The sequence below is a fragment of the Chanodichthys erythropterus genome, chromosome 13, assembly GCF_024489055.1.
Source record: "Chanodichthys erythropterus isolate Z2021 chromosome 13, ASM2448905v1, whole genome shotgun sequence".
In the NCBI taxonomy this organism is placed as follows: Eukaryota; Metazoa; Chordata; class Actinopteri; order Cypriniformes; family Xenocyprididae; genus Chanodichthys; species Chanodichthys erythropterus.
Window position 1 is genome coordinate 2,973,586 of NC_090233.1, and position 24,973 is coordinate 2,998,558.

General features: G+C 35.8%; 1 protein-coding gene and 1 long non-coding RNA gene across 5 annotated transcripts in view; one reads left to right on the top strand and one right to left on the bottom strand.

Annotated features, from left to right (window-relative positions):
* The window catches only part of abr (ABR activator of RhoGEF and GTPase), a 372,538-nt gene that overhangs the window by 98,494 nt on the left and 249,071 nt on the right, over positions 1-24,973 (bottom strand). For all 4 annotated transcript variants that reach the window (XM_067405883.1, XM_067405885.1, XM_067405884.1 and 1 more), the window contains 2 exons: positions 4,805-4,902; positions 4,591-4,722 (listed from right to left, as the gene is read on the bottom strand). In XM_067405883.1, the coding sequence (XP_067261984.1) occupies positions 4,591-4,722; positions 4,805-4,902 (230 nt within the window). The remainder of the gene's footprint in view (positions 1-4,590; positions 4,723-4,804; positions 4,903-24,973) is intronic.
* LOC137034908 (uncharacterized) lies at positions 12,767-14,732 on the top strand. Its single transcript, XR_010897008.1, has 5 exons — positions 12,767-13,762; positions 13,878-13,924; positions 14,240-14,304; positions 14,405-14,460; positions 14,544-14,732. It is a non-coding gene; the product is annotated as an uncharacterized lncRNA (long non-coding RNA).

Here is a 24,973-nt window from a genome sequence, read left to right on the forward strand (position 1 = left end):
CGAAAGAAAAGAGTAATAAAAGCAAGGAAAACAACTTTTAAGAACGCATAAACACAAGTTTAAGATTTGTGCAATATCATTTTTAATGTGTTTAAAGTTTTGATTCATGCTTGTTATTTTTTTAAATGTGCTTTTGATTTTTCGATTTACGCTTATTATATTTTGATCCGTGACCATGTTCTTTGCCATTCCGATCATTTTTTAAGTTTGTGCTATATATTTTTACATGTGTTTTTAAATTTGTGATTCACGTTTATTATTTTTTGATCCGTGACTGCAATACAATTGGCGGGAATCTGACCCCATACTAACATTACACACTGTTGGAGAGATTTATAAAGAATGATGTTGTGTTTATGAATTATACAGACTGCACGTGTTTAAAAATGAAAATAGCAACGACTCTCGTCACCGTGAATACAGTAAGAAACGATGGTAACTTTAACCACATTTAACAGTATATTAGCAACATGCTAATGAAACATTTAGAAAGACAATTTACAAATATCACTAAAAGTATCATGATATCATGGATCATATTAAGTAAAGTTTTATTCGGCTAAGTGCGTTCATACTTGTCATGTTTGGTTCGATTAAATGAACCCTGGTATGATTGCTCGGTTAGTGCAGTTCACTTGAACATATGTGAACGCTGCCATCCTAACCCTGGTGCGCACCAAACAAGCGGACCGAGGCCGCTGAAAAGATGGTGCGGTTCGAATGATATATGAACACAACACGGACCAATTAAAGACATGTAAATTAACCAAAAACAGGAAGACGAGACCCTAAAAAGAACAGAATCCTCACGCATTGCGTTTTTTCTTGTCATAGTCGCGAGTTTGCCCATGACAGGCATCTATGGAAGCCCGTTTCCGCCACTAAAAAAAAAAAAAAAAGATTAATTGCGACTTTTTATCTCAGAATTGCGAGTTATAAAGTCAGAATTCTGAGATATAAAGTCACAATTGCGTGATAAAAAGTCAGAATTCTGAGACATAAAGTCTCAATTGCGTGATATAAAGTCAGAATTCTGACTTTATTTCTCGCAATTGCGACTTTATATCTCAGAATTCTGACTTTTTCTCACTACTGTGAAACGTTATTTCTCACAGTTCTTACTTTGCTGTCGTTTCCTTTCATTGCGACTTACCATCAGGATTACTGCTTTGTTATTATTATACATTAAATAGACCATCAGGATTGCTGCTTTGTTATTTTTATACATAAAATAGAGGACATCATAAAGGATTATTTTTAGCGCTGATTTACCAATACAGAAATATTGATTTTACTGGAGGAGACACATAAAGATTAGTCTCCGGACATATGCATTATGCAGGAATATGCATATAGAATGTTTCCACGGTAACCTTGTACACAGCGTTTCAAGGAGAAAAAACAGCTTTTACTGCCATCTAGTGGGCTTAATACTAAAACAACCAGTACCTATCATGTTTCATTAACTTTGCAACTCAAGGGTAGAATCATGCAATTCTGCAAATTACAGTCGAGGTATTTGGACAATAAAAGTTGTTTTTAACAGAATGGATACACAATTTTGCACGATAATAACAATATCATAATAATCATAATAAGAAGAATAATTAGCTGTGGCGGAGGCGCAATAAATCAGACAAAGCTGAAGTGGCACATTTTATACACCAACAGCTTCAGACTTCACGGCAGCACGGCTATTGTTGGATGCACTGTTACAGACAGAGATACTGACCATCAGTTAATTGCGAGAAAAAAAGTCAGAATTCTGACTTTTTATCACGCAATTGCGACTTTTTATCTCAGAATTCTGACTTTTTATCACGCAATTGCGACTTTTTATCTCAGAATTCTGACTTTATAACTCACAATTGCGACTTTATATCTCAGAATTCTGACTTTTTATCACGCAATTTCGACTTTATATCTTAGAATTCTGACTTTATAACTCGCAATTGCGACTTTATATCTCAGAATTCTGACTTTTTATCACGCAATTGCGACTTTATATCTCACAATTCTGACTTTATAACTCGCAAATGCAACTTTATATCTCACAATTCTGACTTTTTATCACGCAATTGCGACTTTATATGTCAGAATTCTGACTTTATAACTGGCAATTCTGAGATAAAAAGTCGCAATTAATCTTTTTTTTTTTTTTTTTTTTTGTGTTTTTTTTTTTTTTTTAGTGGCGGAAACGGGCTTCCATAGGCATCAGACGTGCATCTCAACACAGCATATCATTTGTGTATGACGGATGGATTCCCACTGATGTTTTGACTACTTTACACATTTTATTAGCTCTTGACGAGTTCCCAGCTGGCCAAAATACCTGAACACTAATCTGAACGCTAATCGGACCAGGACTAAATGTTTTTTTTTTCTTCTTTGGTCCGGACCAAATTACCCAAACGAACCGAACTACAAGTGTGAATGCACCCTAAGTGTCTGGGCATTTTAGTCTAGTTTAAGTCGATGAAAACTTAAGTCAAATTTTTGTCATGCTGCATAATGGTTAAATTGATAATCACAATTATTTTGCTCAAAATTATCATAATCGCAATGATTGTTGTAATTTGGAAAATGTATTTTTACATTTCACTGAATAATTGCACTTTCAATTATCAAAAATAAATAGAATGTCACTCATACTCATGATTTAACCTCATTTGGTTTCCTGATATATTATAGGCTATTTATCATACAAATTAAAACACTCTCTACATTATGAAAACTGGAAAAACATAACACGCATTTAATCATTGCGATTAAAACTGAAAAATAGTAATTCCAATAATTCCAAATTATATTAACATTTTTCTACTAAAACATCAGCAAAAAAGACTTGTATTGTCACACAGTGGTTGCATAAGTGCATTTATTCAACAACCACAATCACAATATAGTTTGGATTTACAGTTCATCACTGAAAAGGTTTGCAACAAACAGCACAAGCGGCTCATGAAACAACACAGACTGGCTGTATGACACTTTCATTTGAACAGAATACCTCAATAGAGAGCTCAACTCCAGCTTACATGTTTGCCTGTGTTTTCAGATCATCTGCACTTCTTTCACAGTGTAGAGAGACTACATGCACATAGTTGCCAGATTGCAAAGATTAAGTAAAACTTGTGGCAGAAAATGTATCATTTTAACAGAAAAGTTCTGATTTAGGGGATTTAAACTCTTGACATCTTGCAAATGCCACCATGAAAGCTTGTAGAATTTTTTTTTTGGTTTGTCAACAACATTGCAAGTTGATATAGTCACAGTTATCGTTTAATGATGTTGGTGTTGTCTTGCCATTTTCTTTAACGAAATTAACACTACCAAGTAGTATGTCATTCAACAGCAAGCAAAAAGTACCCAAATGACTTACTACTTCCGGAGAGATTCTAAAGTGCGCATCCAGTGGACACTTTTCTATTCAATGAGGTCACAGGATAGGAATGGCAGTAAAGTAACAAAACTGATGCTGCAGTTCACATGACAGTTACAACCTGGCTGATGTAATACATCCAAATATCATATAGAGCATACTTTTTTTAATGGTCATGAAGCAAGTTTCAAACCAAAAATAGTACCTACTATACAGTATGTGAATTTGGACACAGCTAAATTATTCTAACAAATTTCCTAAATGCATTTTTTCTCATTCTATGGAGTTTGCTTGCACCCTCATAGGCAAAAAGCATATATGAATCATCTCATTTCCCCAAAGACCATGAGACTCTTTGTCTATAGAAGCAGTGCTGTGCTTGTTTGGCTTGTGGTTGTAATGTGCGTATATCTGTACATACTGATGGCAATTACATACACACCACATTCTCTGTGAAAACAAAATCATCACTTTTGCTATTAATTCACCTCTGGCTATGATCCCAAGAGATTAACACAAACACAAAACAGAAATGAGACAGAAACTGTGCAATAAAATCCACCTGAATTTTAGTCCCCCATAAGCTGCCCTAGATTTAAAAGATGAATGAAACACTTTAATAACAATAATTTGTCTGAGGTTTACGCATAAAGCTTAGCAAAACAGGACTTGATAATGACAGTAAAAAAAAAGTAGCATTAGCAACTAACATGGTCGTCAAAATGTTGCCACAAAAAAGAAGATCAATGAAAGCTTTATTCCAGTAAAATAAAAGGGGCAAGTTTACAATTTTTTTTTGTCATGGATCTGTTCAAAAATTTTCTGACTCATATTGATGCCATTCCTGGTAACTGTTTTCTAACCTAAGCTGCATACCGCAAAACACATGTGAACACACTGATCTCAACACATACAAAATCCCTTTGTTAATTGGGGCATTTCCCATGTACGCAAGGACAAAGAAATGTAAGCCATGGGTTCTCAGGCAGTAAAAAGCTGCCCATGTCAAAAATAAAGCACCACAACACACCATCTGTACAGCACACGGTAAAACCAGACAACATTAAAAATGACTCACATCAGGAAACCACTACAATTTAAGTCCAAAATGTTGTGGTCTAAACCAGTCTGGTGGGGTCAACTCACAGACCTTAATGTTTGCTGATGCGCACTTGTGTGTTAACAATGTGTTTGTCTCTTTGTCCTACCTGTACTTGGCCCTTGCCCATGATTTTGTCCACAATCTCATTATCATCCTTATTGAGCTTTGATTTGTCATAACACTTCTCGTAGCACAAGATCCGCAGACACTGAGAGCCCTCCAGCTCTATTTCAAACTCCTGTAGAAGAACAAATTAATTAATAACACATACTGTACATGATGGTGATTGGTCAGGTGAATCATGACATGACAGTGCTCACCTCGTTCCACTGTGGTTCTGTTGTGTCTCTGAACACACGTGTTTTGGCCTTACTGACGAAGTAACCGAAAGAGTCTACCTCCAGCGTACAGTACATATCTACAGACAGAACACAATAATAATAACCTCATGAGATAAAAAGTAATTCATAAAAAGGTAATTTGGAAGCTTTTGTTACATACACACACCTGCAAAAACAAAACAGTTGAATTCCATATGATTTGTGATTCAATGTTTGACAACCATAAACAGCCTACAGTAAGAGTAAAAATCTATATTACTTGGCAAGATAATTATTTATTTGTTTATTTATTTATTTATTTATTTATTTTATTTTTATAAAAAAGCTTGTAAATTATTTCATAATAATTTAATTTTATATAATAATATATAATGCATAGTGTTATATATCTTTATTTGTATTTAATACTAAAATTACTACTAAAATAATAAAAATGTATATTATTAATGTACGCAATAGCTCAAAAGTTTGGGATCAGTTAGTTTTTTTTTACTTTTATTCAGCAAGGATGCATTAAACTGATAGTATGATAGTAGAGATAGTATGATTATAATGATTTCATTTCTATTTCAAATAAATGCTATTCTTTTAAACCTTCTATTCATCAAAGAATACTGAAAAAAGTATCACAGTTTTCAAAAAAATATTAAGCAGTACAACTGTGTTCAGCGTTATTTATTCATTTATTGCAGTTATATTTTTTCAGCTTTGATTTTATATTTTGTGTAAATGAAAAGTAAATAAAAAATCCATTCTTAAATGATGAATTCCTAAATGAAAAGACCTTTACCAGAACCCATCCTGTCCCAATCAGCAGAGCTGTCCTTCAAACCTCTCAGTCAGGATTTCTCCACGAATGGCCCATTTCTTGCAGCCCTACTGCCCTTGATCTCAATACTAAAATCATAAAATAAGGGCAGCTATATCTCTCCTCATGGTCAGAGGAGGCTTTAGTTTTTAGTAGCACCAGGCACAGAAACCTAGTTCTTCAGAGAACAGGAAATATATTTATGAAATCATATAAATATCCAACATGAATCAGGACAAAGAATGGAATAGGATGGTAAGGAAGGCGCTCAGGTTTGCAAACAGTGACTACTGAGTGTAAATCGAACCTCAATGAGACTGGCACTTTCGTGAAGTGTGTTTTAAAAATGGTTCAGGCATAAGAATGGGCTCTTAAAGACACTGATATAAGTGCAACGTTTTACTTTAGCCATGCTTTTGACTCGCCATGAGAGGTTTGTGTAGCAAAAAGATCAATGAGAATCTTCTTCAAGAGGTTGTCATTTAAAGGTTCCATTAGATAAAAAAGTGATGAATAAATAATCTCAGAGTAATAAAACTAAGAGGTTTGGTACTTTGGTGCAAATGTAGAAAGACAATAAACACTGATGGTTCTGTATTATACAAAGAGTGTAACTGTTAATGGTTTTAAATTTGACTCAAATGTTTATGGTTGCCCCACACAATGGCAAATGGGAAGTGCCGTCATCTGGGGGGAGGAACTGCATCTTCTGACTGATGTTCCCAGAAGAAATTAGATATTTATATGAAACAAAGTAAATTTAAAAGTGCTGGCTAATGCTAATCGTAAATTCTCTAAGATTATTATTAGGGATGTCCCGATCACGTTTTTTTGCCCCCGAGTCCGAGTCATTTGATTTTGAGTATCTACCGATACCGAGTCCCGATCCGATACTTCTATAATACATGAAAAAGAATAAAGAAGGGCGAAAAAACAGATCCAGGAACAGTGCTTTTCAGGTTTTTCAGGTATCTAACAGTCGTTTTCACGTACAGAAAATGGATAAAGTAATCAAATATAAAATATCACTGCAAATTATCTTTACTGTATAAAATAAATAAAGATTAATCAATATTTAAGTTACAAAAACTATTCAGTCAAGAGCAGTAAGTAATTTCTTTGTTATTTGTTGTTTTATTAAACATTAAATACAGGCAGCAGGAATAGTTTTTCTCCCTTTAAGACATGCACAATTCACTGTTCCACATGCGCTGTCTTTCTCGACTAATATATGTTCACTTAAGACATAACCGACTATGTTTGCTAGGATACTCGCTAGGACGGGCATTTTTAAATAATTTTTGTATGAATTTGTACGCTGAAGCGCAAGACGTGAAAGAGAACTCAGTATTTGCGCGCTGACTGGAATAAGCATGTGCGCGCTTCGGATGAGCGCACATAAATCTTCTCACAGTGTGTGCGAGTTCTCTTTCGCGTCTTGTTCTTGAAGGTTTAAATCAGCAACTAACTCTTAAATTAGTTAGTTTAAACACAGATAGCAACTTGTGCTGTTCAGGTCTCACCTGTATCAACACCCGGGTGATGACGGCGTAAATGACTGGACATGAGAGCAGACGGCACTCGCAGTTAACAGTTTACAAAGAGTGACTGTTTTGTCCACGCTTTTTGATTATCGTTTTGCGCATCGATCGACTGAAACATACATTATTTGAACTCTGTCTGTCTGTTTTCCACATTGCTATTTTAAACAAACTATACGGTACGGTTCGATTTTTTTTACCGAGAACCGTTGCACCCCAAATACATATATATCCGAGTCCTGATCGGGAGGTAACGTCCGATTCCGATCGAGTCTGAAACCACGTGATCGGGCCCGATTTCCGGTCACATGATCGGATCTGGACATCCCTAATTATTATTCACGTTGGCACTAATGATGTTTGACTTTGCCAGTCGGAGATTGTTAAAATTAACATTAAGGAGGTGCATGAACTCGTAAGTATGATGTCAGACACTGTAATTTGCTCTGGCCCCCTACCTGTTCATCGGAGTGATGAGATACTTAGCAGACTAACCACTCAATGGCTGGCTGTCTAGGTGGTGTCCACAGAAAAAACGTTTTTGAGGAAGACCTGAGCTGTTGAAAAGACATGGTATTCATCCCTACTAGGGTGGTGCGGCTCTTCTCTCTAGTAATATGGCACATAGTCTTGGAGATGAACCTTGACTAACTGGGGCCCAGGTCAGGAAGCAGACAGACTTGCTAAACTGACCGTCTGCTAGCTGTCTCATGTCACAGAAGTCAGATAAATCCCAACACCTAGATACTCTTTCACCTAGATATCATCACATAGGGACTGTGTCTGTTCTCCGAATTAGTAAATACAAAAAACTCCCAAACCCATTTAAGGGTAAAAATTTAATTGATGTTCAACAAATAAAAAACAAGATATAATACAGATGAACAAATGATAAATCTTGGTTTGCTTAATATTAGATCCCTGCCTACAAAATCACTCTTTGTAATTGATATAATTACAGATCATATCCTAGATGTGCTATGTTTGTTAGAACCTTGGCTAAAACCAGACGATTACATTACTTTAAATGAGTCCAAACCCCAAGATTACTGATATAAACACAAGCCTTGACTGAAAGGCAAAGGGGGAAGTGTTGCTGTAATTGATAGCAATATTTTCAGTATTACTCAGAGGTCTAATTTTAAATATAATTCTTCTGAAGTGATGGTGCTTTTTGTAACGTTATCTAGTGTACATGATAAATCCCGCTTGACATTTGTGCTGGCTACTGCATAGAGAGCAGCCAGGAAAATGGCACAGCTGGAAGAAAATAAAACTAGAGTTTTTTGCATTTTGTGGAGAGAGAGCATGATTGTGTACAGAAAGGCCTTAAAAATGACTAGATCTGTTTATTTTTCAACCCTCTTAGAAGAAAACAAACAAAACAAAACAAAACAAAGTACCAACCTAGGTACTTACTTGATACAGTGGATAAATTAAGAAGAAATAAAGCTTAAACCACAGATGTTTCCAAACAGCACAGACTTTATGAACTTTACTTACAAGATTGATATTATTAGAGAGAAAATTATAACTATACAACAGTCTACTACATTATCACATCAGACAGTGAATTTGTAGTGTCCCTGAGGAAAAATTCCATTCATTCATTGCTATAGGAAATGAAGAATTGTCTAAACTCGTTAAATCATCGAAATCAAACATGTATGTTAGACCCTATACCGACTAAGCTACTGAAAGAGATGCTTCCAGAGTCTTCTCTAAGTCTAATCTTCTTAATAACATTAATTCATCTTTGTCATTAGGATACGTACCAAAAATTTTTAAGATGGCTATTATTAAACCTATTGTTAAAAAAATGCAACTTGATCATACAGAATTAGTAAATTACAGGCCAATCTCGAATCAACCTTTTCTGTCAAAGATACTAGAAAAGGCAGTATCCTCACAACTATGCTCCTTTTTAGAAAGAAATTGTATCTGTGGGGATTTCCAGTCATGATTTAGACCGTACCATAGTACTGAGACGGCTCCCATTAGAGTTACAAATTATTTGCTCTTATCATCAGATCATGGCTGTATTTCTATATTAGCGTTACTGGATCTTAGGTTGTAGTTGACACCATTGACTACAACATTCCTTTGAATAGACTCAAAAATGATGTTGGCATTAGTGGAATTGCATTGACATGGTTCAAATCATACTTATCTGAGCATTATCAGTTTGTAGTAGCATACGAAGAGATGTCATATCAATCACAAGTTCAGTATGGAGTACTGCAAGGCTCAGTACTAGGACCGTTGTGGTTCACCTTGTACATTCTACACTTGGGAGATATCATTAGGAAGCAGGGCATTAGTTTTTGCTCTTACACTGATGATACTCAGCTCTATATTTCTTTGCGCCCTGACGAATCTTACCAATTCACAAAATTAACGGAATGCATAGCTGATATAAAAAATTGGATGACTAGCAATTTCCTACTACTTCATTCTGAAACAACAGAGATTCTAATTATTGGACCAAAAACCTCTGCACGTAACCTAGATTACGGTCTAACACTTCTATCAAGTTTTCGTCATCAGTTAAGAACCTGGGTGTGCCCTTTCATACCAATCTTTCATTTGAAAGCCACGATTCTAGCATCTGTAAAACCGCATTCTTACATCTTAAAAGTATATCTAAATTACAACATATGCTCTCAATGACAAATGTTGAACAGTTAGTTCATGCGTTCATGACCTCAAGGCTAGATTACTGCAATGCTTTACTGGGTGGTTGCCCTGCACGCCTATTAGCCAAACTCCAGCTGGTCCAAAATGCAGCAGCTAGAGTTCTTACTAGAACAAGAAAGTATAACCATATTAGCCCGGTTCTGTCAACACTGCATTGGCTTCCTATTAACTCCCTGAGGTCTGAAAACGTTTTGTAGGATTTTTTTCACATTGCAGCAAAACAGACTTAAATTACTCCATTTCTTGTAATAGAGACATAAGTAATATATCAATTGAAACTATAGAATGTCTTCTTTTATTTGTAACACAATGTTGTGCTTTTTATAAAATAAAGAAAACTAACATGATGTGTGATCTCTCCTCTCCCTCTGAACGAAGTCCAATCTGATAGTTCTCAGAAAATGAACTGTAACTTATGAATACTAATGTCAAAAAAAATGACACTTATGTCTAGGGCTGGGCGATATATCGAATGTTGTTGTCACGCGCATTTCGTCAGTAAAGCCGGTTCCCTGATTACCGCTAAATCGCCATCACCTGCTCAGAGCCGTAGTTCACTGACAAGCCACGCAATATCGCGTTTCATATCGACGCGATTCATATCGATATTGAACATGATATTGCGTGGCTTGTCAGTGAACTATGGCTCTGTCTATTAAATGCCGCTCCATTTGAAAGCAGGTGATGGCGATTTAGCGGTAATCAGGGAACCAGCTTTACTGACGAAATGCGCGTGACAAAAGCATTCGATATACTGTATCGCCCAGCCCTATTTACGTCTAAAGAAACGCTGAAATGTCAGGTTTTAAATCATGCAAGTTAAATCGAAAACAAACATTCTGTGTTTATGTAATCTGTATGAAAAGAGAGCCATGTCAGAAATCCGTGATTCAGCTCATTATCCGCTAATGCGGCCACGCCCACGGAGGGAGCAGACGCAAATTCTGAGTCAATACATGCATTCATCGTCTCAATCGTGTATTTATTGTCTTGAAAAGTGTTTTGAATAGCCATAGTTAGCGATCTCTGGCCTCTGTTAGTTCAGTTATTTCCTGGATTGCCTATTCTTCTTTAGTGCTCAGGCATTTGTGGACTAAAGGTGTACAGAGCGCCCTCCGGCTGCAAAGTATGAATTCAAAACACAGTATCCAGCACTCATAGTAATGACAATAAATCCTGAATAAATGTACTCCTCTGTATAGAAAATTGACAAACATATGAGAATCCATCAGTATTTCTCCAAATGTGCTTTTAAGCTAAAAGCCTATATGAAATGCCATAGAGGTAACATAATTGTTCAGACACTTTGCATCACAGAAATACATTATATTTTAAAGAATATAATAGAATACCATTATTTTAAATTGTAATAATATTTCACAGTATTGCTATTTTTTTTTTGTATGTTTGATTTACACCATGATGAGATTTGAGACATGATCAACAGAGGGTTTTTTCACAGCCTACCTGTCTGAAAGAGCTCATTATTTATGCAGCTCATTAGAGCTCTTTATGCAATTCTTTTGTCTTCAGGTGAGAATCATCCATTATTCATGATTATTCACACCTCCACGCATATTGTGTTTCATTTAGATGCATGTATAAAATTGAATATGAATGTGCAAAACAAGCATGAATAACACTGTTTAACAATTTTAAAATAAAGATCTAAAAAGCTTTTGTGGATTTTACAAATTATCTTTAATATACAATATTCTGAAAAAGTGACATTTCCCTTTTTGCAAAGTTCAAATGTTGATAAAATATATAACTTTAACTAAAGATACATTAAACTAATGTGTTACAAAAACAATGCAATTGTGAAATGTCAAAAAATCTGCAGAACCAGTGTTTAAGCGTCACAACTGCAAATCAAAAATGTATCTTGTATCTGAAAATAATGGTAAAAGCCCTACAATGAGTTATTCTAATTAACATGAGATTGATAGCCAAGTTAGGGGAAATTACCTTTTAATAAAGGTTAAAAAAAAAAAAAAAAAAAAAAAAAAAAAAATGCCACGACAATCAATTTCAAGGGATAGTTAAACCTAAATGATAATTATGTCATCATTGACTTACACTCTAGTTGTTCCAAACCTATAGGAGTTTCTTTCTTCTGTTGAACTAAAAAGGATGATATTTTGAAGACCGTTGACACTATAGTCAGCTGTCTGTTTACTGACCTTCAAAATATATTTTTATTTCAGCAGAAGAAAGAAACTCATACAGGTTCGGATTGGGGCGGCGCCAGCCGATTTTGCCGGGGCTTCAGCCCCGAATGTTTTGAGTCAAGCCCCGAATGTAATGACTGTCACTGAGAAAATATGAAACTGGACAATAGCCTATGTAAACCCCCGAAATCATAAGTTGCTTTATTTCATTGTGCTTTGGCTTTACATATACTGCATACAGCCTGTAAAAATAGACCTTAAAAATAATCTAGCCTATAGAATACATTTCTTTGCTGTCGGTAGCCTATGAGCTACTCTGTTTCTTCCTCTCTGTTGAATATGCAGCAGGTAGGGGAGGAGCTAGCACAGTCAACCGCAAGAGTGCGAGACAGTCAGCAAGCAGGAATTTCAGGTTAGAGGTTTCTTAACAGTGCTCTCAAAATATAATTTTTCTTAACACATCTCTCTATTAATACGTTAAGCAGTTCAATACCGCTTTTCTACAGTATCCGACCATACACCGGCTGCGCTTTCTCTCTCTCGCACATTTGCGCACACGATCAGCTGGTGATGATCAAATAAAAGCTCAAGGATTTATCTTTTAAAAAGAAATGAGTACAAAAGTATTGTAAAAAAAAGATGTTTGAACCCTTTTTAATGTCCAGGTACAAGTCAATGCTGTTTCTTTGTTCAATTTGCACACTGTACATGTGTTGAAGCTCTTAATTTTGAGTTTCCAGAGTGCACCAGATTGATGCATTTAACCTTAAAATGTACAAAATTTTCTCTCGGGGAGCATGCCCCCGGACCCCCCTAGAGCTGGTACGTTCAATAAAGTTTTACAAATTACAGTGTCAAATAATGTACCTTTTCTGAACAAGAATATGACAACAAAAGCTCCTTTCATGTCAGTAAAGCTGTTAATAGAAAATTAAAATGTCTTTGGACAAACATAGATTTGGGCTAAGCCCCGAATGTTTACAATGTCTGGCTCCGCCCCTTCGGAACAACTAGAAGGTAAGACAAGGATGACAGAATTTTTATTTTTGATTGACCTATCCCTTTAAGGGAGCATACACAAATCTGATGATTAACAGTTTACATCTTAACAACAGTTTACAGAACACTGATGGGAATATTGCTTCAGAATAAATTACAATTACAACACAAAAAATTATAAACTTTACTGGATGTAGGTAGTTATTATTGCACCATCACAGTATTTGAAAAGAAACGTGAGGAGAGTCAATTGCTGCGTGAGGAAAGTGAGTCGCCGGCTGCGTGAGGAAAATGAGTCGTTCGCTGCGTGAGGAAAGTGAGTCGCCAGCTGAGGAGAGTCAGTGGTCAGCTGTGTGAGGAAATTGAGTCGTTCGCTGCGAGAGGAGAGTGTGTATACAGATGCACCGCCGGCCTATCAGTGGTAAATTCAGTGGCTACTGGCAATTGAATAGTGAATTCCCGCGACAAGTCGGTAGCCATATTTTTGGACCTTCCGGCCCGCCATAATAACGGGGCATCAGTAACGTTATACTGTCTGGGATTTATCGTGTCGCGCCGGAGCATTCAGTGCAAACAGTGATTGTAATGGGTTTTGTCTTTTGTTGGATCGCGTCGTTCACGTCCGGGGAAGAGACGGAACCAGCGCCACAGTCTGCGGCCGGTGTACCGATGCACCCCATGAAGACTTATCCCCGAGAGAGAGAGAGACCAGCAAGCAAAGGTAAAAAAATATATATATTTATCACGGTAAATTGCTTTAACGTTGATTTGACAAACGATTTTGTTAGATTATGGAATTTAATATTTACTGCAAGTTATGTACGCGTGTTTTAAAGGTCTCAACTGCAACTATGCGCCGGTGACTGCTAGCAAGATTTCTGAGGTAAGCTGTAACTGTTACTTGAAATCATATTGTTACTTAAATGTCCTAACAAAACCAATATTTTCTGCCTATGTTATTGTAATACTGGTTTAAAAGCGCGCCACAGCGAAATTTTGCGGGCCACAAAGTTCATTGTCATTGTCAGTAGTATAGCTGAAGCACAGCTAATGCATCAGTCACTAGCATTGTTGAATTAGCAATATGTGAAGCAAGCAGTGGATTCACTGCTTCAGACTAGGTAGTATTATAAATTTGCTAACTTTTTTATCAAATAAGTGACTTTGCATCATGTCTAACATTTAATTTATTACATAGCAAATTAATCAATCAGAAGATGGACCATTTTCTATGTTCAGTCTAACCAGATTACATTTATCCAGGTAAGCACTGCAGTAAAACTCTCAATAAATCATTCATACCAAATTTAGCATTCTAAACAACTTTAGTTTATACTTTATTATTATTATGATCTTTTATTAGGCAGAAGACTCTCTACCATTTCAGTCCCAAGTAAGGTCCTTAATATCAGCGCACAGGTGGGTTAACTACTGTAGGGAGGAGAAAAATCATCACATAGTGATTTCATGTATGCGTCTTACTGTGTTTTTGTCTCAAACAGCTTCCCCTTCACTGCAGACAGGCTGAAATTGGCTAAATCGTAGATTGCAGTCTTTCTCTCTATGGATCTCAGCAGTCTTGGACAGAATTTAGGATATTTAAGTATTAAAATTTAATCTGGCATAATTTAATTTACAGTTCAGCTGAAATTTTTGAATATGTTACTGACAAAAAGATGTTACTTAAATATATATATACACTTAAAGGGTTAGTTCACCCAAAAATGAAAATTATATTCATTTATTTCTCATCCTCATGCCATTCCACACCCGTAAGACCTTTGTTCATGTTCAGAACACAAATTAAGATATTTTTTGATGAAATCCGATGGCTCAGTGAGGCCTGCATAGCCGGCAATGACATTTCCTCTCTCAAGATCCATTAATGTACTAAAAACATAATTAAATTAGTTCATGTGAGTACAGTGGTTCAATATTAATATTATAAAGCCACGAGAATATTTTTTTTGTGCAGCAAAAAAACAAAATAACGACTTATATAGTGATGGCTGATTTCAAAACACTGCTTCAGGAGGCTTCGGAGCGTTATGAATCTTTTGTGTCAAATCATGATTCGGATCGCTTGTCAAACCGCCAGACTGCTGAAATCACGTGACTTTGGTGCTCCGAACCACTAATTTGACACGCTGATTCATAACGCTCCGAAGCTTCCTGAAGCAGTGTTTTGAAATCGGCCATCACTATATAAGTCGTAATTTAGTTTTTTTGGTGCACCAAAAATAGTCTTGTCACTTTATAATATTAATATTGAACCACTGTACTCACATGAACTGATTTAAATATGTTTTTAGTACATTAATGGATCTTGAGAGAGGAAGTGTCATTGCTTCCTATGAAGGCCTCACGGAGCCATCAGATTTCAACTAAAATATCTTAATTTGTGTTCTGAAGATGAACAAAGGTCTTACGGGTGTGGAACGGCATGAGGGTGAGAAATTAATGACAGAATTTTCATTTTTGGGTGAACTAACCCTATAAGTTATAGTAAAAAAAAAAAAAAAAAGATTTAAGGTTCAAAATAATGTGACACTAATATGGAATTCTCTCTCTCTCTCATTCTCATGTTTTAGAGCTGGGATCTCCTCTGAAGGACTGAGTACATTTGTGTTCGTGGACACGCATACAGACCAGGAACATTCTGATGTTGTCAGTCAAGTTCTGAACTGGAACCAATCTTTGGAGAAGTTAATTTATTTCCAAAGGTGGACAAAAACATTGTGTTGTCTTTAAAAAAAAAAAAAAATAAAAAAAAATAGAGGAGAACATTGATTATAAGAAGAAATGTTTCTTCTTTCAAAAACATTAAGACATTTAAATACTTTTGGCCACCAGTGTACATTAATCAAATTTTGGAAATAGTGAAATGATTTTTAAAGTGGGGTTATGTGTCATGTTACCTAATGACATTGAAAAAAGAACTGTTTTCCTGTGTTGGACTTTTCATTTTTGACTGCTTAAAAATTTATTTATATTTTGCAGTTTTATGAATGCAATTTTTGATATTTAATTATAATTTTTTTTTTTTTTTTACAATAAGCTAAACAACCACTGACTTCACATCATTTTATGTTTTTTAACATAATGTGTTCAGTGAAGGACAACACATAATGTGTTAATTTAACACGTTTACACATCTTTGTGATTGTGATAACCTTTTTTGACACATTTACTTTCTTACAAACAATAACAGCTTACTGAGTTAAAATTAACACAAAAAATGTTATCCCTAAACTCTCCCATTAATGTGTAAAAAAAAAATATTTTTAACACATCCTTTCCAGCATTGGCAGACTGTTTATTTTGTGATATATATGCAATGTTTTCAATAAAAAATAAAATGATATTTGAATAATTTTGTGTGAATTGTATCTCAGTAGTACTTAATTAAATTAATTTTATAATTCTATATAAAAATGATGAAATTCTTTATTTAGGACAAATAATTACAGTAGTGTACTGATTGCCTGGGTTTTTTACAGTAATTGCACTGCATTACATAATTACAGTACCATGTAGTTACTGTAAAACTGAAATACGGTTATAGTACTGTAAATCTTAATTACAGTAACTGGCAACACTGTAAAAACCCCTTGAAATGTCTAACAGTGCACTGATACGTGTATCTGAACACAACGACACGATTATTCTGATGAACAAAAGACTTAGAGAATGGACAAAATTAAAATATGTCTTTATTCTTTCTCTGTTAAACTACGTGTCGTTTTTAATGAGACTGTAGTGCTTGTAAACGTAATGAAAGTATGTCATTTTTCTCTGTGCTCATATATTAATATTCATTCAGTGACCTACATTATTTTAAATTTGTCCAGTCAGTGAGAGAGTGCAAGCATATTCATCTAAAATAATTCTGTATTTTCAGCTTCAGAATTATGAATATTTTTATTCTGGTGTCACTGTGCATTAGGTTTACAGCACCAGTCCAAGCCTATTCATTTCCACCCCAATGTAATACCCAATTTAGCATTTTTGTTAACCTTTTACCATATGAAATAATATCGGGTATCGTATCCTTCAGTATCGTGATATGTATCGAATTGTGACACGAGGGTGTTGTTACACCCCTGATGTCAGGGTTTACTAAAGACACACAGTGAAAAATTTGAGCTGAAAAAGCATGGACAGTAATTTTTGGAGCTTAATTTTTGACTTTATTGCATATGCATTTGTAGGAGTTTCCCTTTCAGATGCAAAATTTATGGGAGGAGAGTATTTAAATAAATCATACAATGTGATTTACTAAGGTTTGCACTAGTCAGTTTACTGGTATTTGTGCCATTATTTAACACCCAAAAAAGCTAATTTGTAGATTGTGTTGACCATTATGGAAATTATCCGTCTGCATCTGTGTTCTTTAATTTGCGCTTTGTCAGTAGATTATGTGCCGAACTTTCCACTCCCATCTGTGCTTTTTTGGAATTGTCCTTTCACGCTAATTTGCCCTGTTTAGTAAATCTGGCCCTAAGTGTTACTACTTAAAATTGTGGTTGGTATTCTGGATCAGCATTTCCCCCCTCAAACTCTTTGTATCAAGAGGCCAAAGTTAATGACCCAGTTTGGATTAATGGCCCAGAGCGAGGATTTGGATGCGTTTCCTGTCAGAGTGGATGAAGGCCTTTAATAAGACTCGGAAAGGAGGATTTAATCAGCAGCTGAGACTGAGAAAGTATATCCCAATATAAAAAGATATTCAAACACCTGCATATCCATCTGCAAAACACATGTTTGCTCTTGCTGTCATATTCAAGATGACCACAATACCACAAATTCTATGATAAATGATTACAGATGAGCCAAACACATAAAATGAAGCAAGAAACAAGCATTCAAAAACCTCAAAACAGTCTAATATTAATCTAATAATCTATTATATTATATTATAATTATATTATTATATTATTTATATTATTTGTCGCCACCTAGTGGAATCTTTAATAATGGACAACTATTTGAGTGGATTCAAAAGACATTTGCTGGTCAAAAACACTGGTAAAACTCCATTTGAACTTGGTAAAACGTTAATAAACCTAATAACAGACACACACATCGTCACGGTCAGAGGGAAAGCTTTGTATGTCCAAAACTGTTACTTTTCTGGAAACGGGGGAAAAAAAAAAAAAAGAGTTAAGAGTTAAGAGATTTAACACAAGCTCTTTTAATGCTTTTCAAACCCACTGATGGGTATTAAGGGTGACCAATAGCATTGATTTATGAAAAAAAAAAAAAAAAAGACAAAATATGGAATTTTCTGCCTGATACACTGTCACTGAAACCTCATATCTCCATATTTATATTATAATATTTTATAACTAAAATAAAAATATTTTTGTCAGATCTGCGATACAATCCTGGTCCACACCAAAGAGAGGTTTTCCTTCACTGACCACCTTGTGAGTGCCACGCTACTACAAGGAGAGATGTTTCAACAGCATTGCCATACATTCCCTGTTGAGGCTCTAAACATCACTGTCTGGGCATACCCCATGTTGCATAAGGCGAAGCTGAAGACCGAACTGTCTCTTATTTATGAGAGTCCAGAATTCAAGGGCTGCTGTGGTGCACTGGCACTGTACCAGGTTTTGCTGAAGTACAACCTCCAGGATACTTTTTCTGAGACTGTGGCTCTGTTGAACATCCTCATAACCACTTCCATGACAACTGCTGAAGCTGAGAGGTGTTTCTCAACCTTAAAGAGAATCAAGACATTCCTGCGAAATGTAATGGGACAGGAACGTCTGAATGCACTGGCCATGCTTTCCATGGAGAGGGAACTAGTCAGGAACATGCCTGGTTTCAATGAGAAAGTAATTGATCAATTTGCTGCTTTGAAAGAGAGGCGAGCAAAATTTCAATATAAGTGAGCAGTGTAATATAGGTGAGTAGTGTGATGTAAGCAGTGTAATATAGGTGAGTAAGTAATATAGATGAGTAGTGTGATGTAAGCAGTGTAATCTGAGTAATGTGAAGTAAGCAGTGTAATCTAAGAGTAATGTGATGTAAGCAGTGTAATCTAAGAGTAATGTGATGTAAGCAGTGTAATGTAAGAGTAATGTGAAGCAAGCAGTGTAATCTAAGAGTAATGTGATTTAAGCAGTGTAATATAGGTGAGAAATGTGATGTAAGCAGTGTAATCTAAGAGTAATGTGATGTAAGCAGTGTAATGTAAGAGTAATGTGATGTAAGCAGTGTAATGTAAGAGTAATGTGAAGTAAGCAGTGTAATCTAAGAGTAATGTGAAGTAAGCAGTGTAATCTGAGTAATGTGAAGTAAGCAGTGTAATCTAAGAGTAATGTGAAGTAAGCAGTGTAATGTAAGAGTAATGTGAAGTAAGCAGTGTAATGTAAGAGTAATGTGAAGTAAGCAGTGTAATGTAAGAGTAATGTGAAGTAAGCAGTGTAATCTAAGAGTAATGTGAAGTAAGCAGTGTAATGTAAGAGTAATGTGAAGTAAGCAGTGTAATGTAAGAGTAATGTGAAGTAAGCAGTGTAATCTAAGAGTAATGTGAAGTAAGCAGTGTAATGTAACAGTAATGTGAAGTAAGCAGTGTAATGTAAGAGTAATGTGATGTAAGCAGTGTAATCTAAGAGTAATGTGATGTAAGCAGTGTAATGTAAGAGTAATGTGAAGTAAGCAGTGTAATCTAAGAGTAATGTGATTTAAGCAGTGTAATATAGGTGAGTAATGTGATGTAAGCAGTGCAATGTAAGAGTAATGTGAAGTAAGCAGTGTAATCTAAGAGTAATGTGATTTAAGCAGTGTAATATAGGTGAGTAATGTGATGTAAGCAGTGTAATCTAAGAGTAATGTGATGTAAGCAGTGTAATGTAAGAGTAATGTGAAGTAAGCAGTGTAATCTAAGAGTAATGTGATTTAAGCAGTGTAATATAGGTGAGTAATGTGATGTAAGCAGTGCAATGTAAGAGTAATGTGAAGTAAGCAGTGTAATCTAAGAGTAATGTGATTTAAGCAGTGTAATATAGGTGAGTAATGTGATGTAAGCAGTGTAATCTAAGAGTAATGTGAAGTAAGCAGTGTAATGTAAGAGTAATGTGATGTAACAGTGTAATGTAAGAGTAATGTGAAGTAAGCAGTGTAATCTGAGTAATGTGAAGTAAGCAGTGTAATCTGAGTAATGTGAAGTAAGCAGTGTAATCTAAGAGTAATGTGATGTAAGCAGTGTAATCTAAGAGTAATGTGATTTAAGCAGTGTAATATAGGTGAGTAATGTGATGTAAGCAGTGTAATCTAAGAGTAATGTGAAGTAAGCAGTGTAATGTAAGAGTAATGTGATGTAACAGTGTAATGTAAGAGTAATGTGAAGTAAGCAGTGTAATCTGAGTAATGTGAAGTAAGCAGTGTAATCTGAGTAATGTGAAGTAAGCAGTGTAATCTAAGAGTAATGTGATGTAAGCAGTGTAATCTAAGAGTAATGTGATTTAAGCAGTGTAATATAGGTGAGTAATGTGATGTAAGCAGTGTAATCTAAGAGTAATGTGATGTAAGCAGTGTAATGTAAGAGTAATGTGAAGTAAGCAGTGTAATCTAAGAGTAATGTGAAGTAAGCAGTGTAATCTGAGTAATGTGAAGTAAGCAGTGTAATCGAAGAGTAATGTGAAGTAAGCAGTGTAATGTAAGAGTAATGTGAAGTAAGCAGTGTAATCTAAGAGTAATGTGAAGTAAGCAGTGTAATGTAAGAGTAATGTGAAGTAAGCAGTGTAATCTAAGAGTAATGTGAAGTAAGCAGTGTAATCTAAGAGTAATGTGAAGTAAGCAGTGTAATGTAAGAGTAATGTGAAGTAAGCAGTGTAATGTAAGAGTAATGTGAAGTAAGCAGTGTAATCTAAGAGTAATGTGAAGTAAGCAGTGTAATGTAACAGTAATGTGAAGTAAGCAGTGTAATGTAAGAGTAATGTGATGTAAGCAGTGTAATCTAAGAGTAATGTGAAGTAAGCAGTGTAATGTAAGAGTAATGTGATGTAAGCAGTGTAATCTAAGAGTAATGTGAAGTAAGCAGTGTAATGCAAGAGTAATGTGATGTAAGCAATGTAATATAGGCGAGTAGTGTAAATAGTGAGTTATGTGTTTTAATTATTTCTTATTAAACTGAAATTGGAGTATAAAGTTTTTGGAAATCCACATCCTGGCTGGTCTTTGAATGGATTTTGGCTTGCTGCTAAATTAATACATATAGAAAGTTTATTTTTCATTAATACTAAAGTAGTTCAGTTGCCTCTATATCCTTAACTAGCTGTTAATTTATCCATTGAATGGGTGACCTTATCCTTATCAATCATCCAAACATTTGCCCCCCCTGAGAGATTTGGCAGGAGCCGCCACTGCTGTTGGTTACTTTTAAACTAACTTTCACAGGGATCACAGGGATATGTGAATATTTGAACTGTTAAAGCCACAATATGTACATTTTCGCCGCTAAAGGTCCCTCATTCAAAACAAAGGTGTAGCTTGATGCACCTTGATTTCACAGAATCATGGGATGTGTTGTCTTCATGTCTACAGCTGGTGGAAAAGAATCGGGATGGGACTCAGGCAGAAATCATGTTCATGGATGCAATTATTAACGTTACTGTATGAAGCGGAGCATGGCTGAATGCTGTGAGAGCAGTAACAAGGCTGCTGGAGCGACTGATAATAATAGATGAGCGCGACACACGTCTCGCCAGCAGCGGATCTTTTATTATGCCTCAGTCGCCACTTCCACTTCTTCCGGTCATGTGCATGTGGGGTAAAGCAGCGCTGTTTTATCATATTAGATTAGGGCTGGGCGATATGGCTGAAAACTGTATCATGATATCAGTGCTTCATATCGGTCAATATCGATAATTATTTATATTTTTATGACCCATTTAAAATAAGGACCAGGAGAAAAATATATTACATTTAAACATTTTTATTTTAAACTTAAACTTCCTCTGATCATAATCCCCTCAGTTATTAAGACAGAAATGTCAACAACCATGGAAAACTCAAATAGTTAAAATGTAAACATAAGTCTAAAGTAGGGTGACCACCCGTCCCGCATTTTGCGGGACAGTCCCGAAATTAGGAGCTTTGTCCCGCAAGACTTAAGTAGTGTCCCGCATTTCATTTATGTCTAATTTTTTTCCCCCTGAAATTACAATACCACAGTAAGAAATATAATAAAAACTGTGAGCATTTAAAAATCAATTTGTGCAGCCGTCATATTCTAGCTGTTAAAATCACCAACCAGCGCAATCATAGAGAGAGGTTTTCCCGCTGATGACATCTGAGTGGACAGCGCAAAGAGCAGGCCTCATCAAAGTCGGTAAACACAACTACACCAGCAAGGATTTCATCTTCCGTCCTGGATAAGAACCTCAAGGGCTGCTCAAAGCTGCCCAAATCGATGATTTAAAGCATGTAATCATCCATCCTGATGTTACATATTTCCAACGAACGGCGGCGATCAAGCGCCACACCCGGAAATGGTCGAGCACCTACAGAAAAATGAGATATTATCCATTTGTTTTAACCAATACAAAATTGCGAAATTCAGACACGATTTTCTTCTCACGTTAATATTTAATTTAATGCGGGTTCTGTGGCGTTATTATATTGAAAAATGTCGAGAGCGCATCAATTGTGCGAGCAATCTCTCCGCTCACAGGCAGATTCCCTTGCACAAAACTGGACGCGCGCGCTCTCGCTCATGCTGCGTTCACACCAAACGCGAATAGAGCGTCAAACGCTAAATGCACAAAAAGCACCATTCGCGCGTAACGCGCGTATCGCGCGAAACGCTCAATTCGCGTCATTCGCGCGAACTAGACGCGCGAATGAGGCGAATTCGCGTCTTCCGCGCCGCGAGACCTCCAGACGCGCGTAAACGCGTCTTTACATTGACTTAACATTGAAATCATTCGCGCCAGACGCTCTATTCGCGTTTGGTGTGAACACAGCATCAGATATCACATCTGCGCGCTCAAACTTTTGTCCTCCTGCATGTGCAGCAGTGAATCTAGAATTGTCTTCTTTTCAGGATTTAATGTTGCCATAAGCGCAACATTATAGCGTGGGCACCCACCAGCAGAAACATTAATCGGCGCATATGCCAAGTTTACCAACAAATGTAAATCAATATTTACATAGAGTAATAGTTGTAAATTTATCTGTCTCATGTGTCTTGCAAAATCACATCTACTGTCCTGCAACAGATCAATAGTCAGGTGGTCACCCTAGTCTAAAGTCACAATAAACACTTTTCCTCTTTTATTTACAATTTCCTCGCTCGCTGCTGCACTAATTTTCTGCTTATCAGTCACCGGTTACTGAAGAGGAATCCAGCAGACGCATACCAGCTCGAGACAACGATATGGCGCAACCAAAATGTTGCTAGGTTACCAGAGAATGAGTGCCTTTGTTAATGCAACCAAACTTGTTTCACAACCTCTGTTTTCTTCCAATGAAGAATAAAAAATATTGAACGTTTTATCGAACACATTTTTTATTGATATCGATCACGTGTCTATCGCGATACATATCGTTATCGTTTTATCGCCCAGCCCTATATTAGATACATTTAAGTGTTGAAAGTTGTTATAGTGCTACTCTGTGCGTTCGCTCGGCAGCTGCTATGAGACACTTGTTGCACACTGCAGTAAGCTAGATCCATATTAGGCATGGTAAAACATGGTACTCGCTGTAAATCAAGAAAACAAGATTTAAACAATAAGACATGTTGAGCTATATAACAATGATTTGTTGTCTTTTGATGAATGTATCCCAACAGTTGCCCCCTGTCTAATAAAACACATAAGATATTAAAGTGTCTTTGATGTTTCCATGGTTTCGGGAAAAATAAAATAAAACCGGAAATCAAGGGTATGGATGTCATTGATAGGTGACGCACGGACATGGTCTGAGTCCTCGGTAAAATTGCTTTTTTTCTGGATTTAAACATTATTAGAAACATTTGGGATAATGTAAGTACACAAGTCAACAAAACATATACATCGTTCTAGTAGTTTTTGGATATTTTAATCTAAAAATCCTACAGTCAGATTTATTGCATGACTCAGACAGAGAAAAGCTTCTACTATTAAACATTGTTTACTTAATCAACTGAGTCGGTGTAATGGTGAATGGATAGATCGCATAGGCCAGTTGATGCAAGGTTTGCGAAGAAATTTCATGCTCCCTTGTAAAAGTATTTTTTTAGTATTTTTAAATACAAAAATACAGTATTTTATTTTGATACATGGTGTGGCTGCTGTATTTTGTAGTTTATTTTGATACACTTAAAATTAAGGTATTTGGTATTTTATTTTAAAATACATTTTGATGTATTTTTGCCCAACCCTGCCATCAATTATAAGTAATCATTAAAAATCAATTCCCTGTGAAGAAAAGGCATGTGATTTTTACTTCCTGAACCAGACTGATGCACTTTATAGAACTGTGGAATATGGTACTTCTAGTATGCTGTGTTGGTACCTGTAGGTGATCCTGTATTTTAGGATTATAGAAAATCTTAATACATTCTCCATACTGGAGAAACAGTTTGTTTGTAGGGTGGCTTTTGGCTTCATTCATTTTGGTTTGTTCAATGAATCGGTCACTTACACAATCACAGTACTTACTCTGAGCACAATGGCTACAGTTATACACAATAATGTTTACAGCTAAATGATAGAGAGTTCATCTTAGTTGAACACTTGAAAAAATGTGTAGTTTCTCAGTTACAATCTTCCTCTTTCTTCCTTTTTCACAGCATACAAACTAATTACTTATTCTCTGCATAATAAAACAATACAACTGTATAGATCAACATTTCGCAAAGTGTGGGCTGCATCCGCCCTTTAATACTTAGTGGGTCACATACCACACATTGGGAAATGCTGATTTATACAGCTGA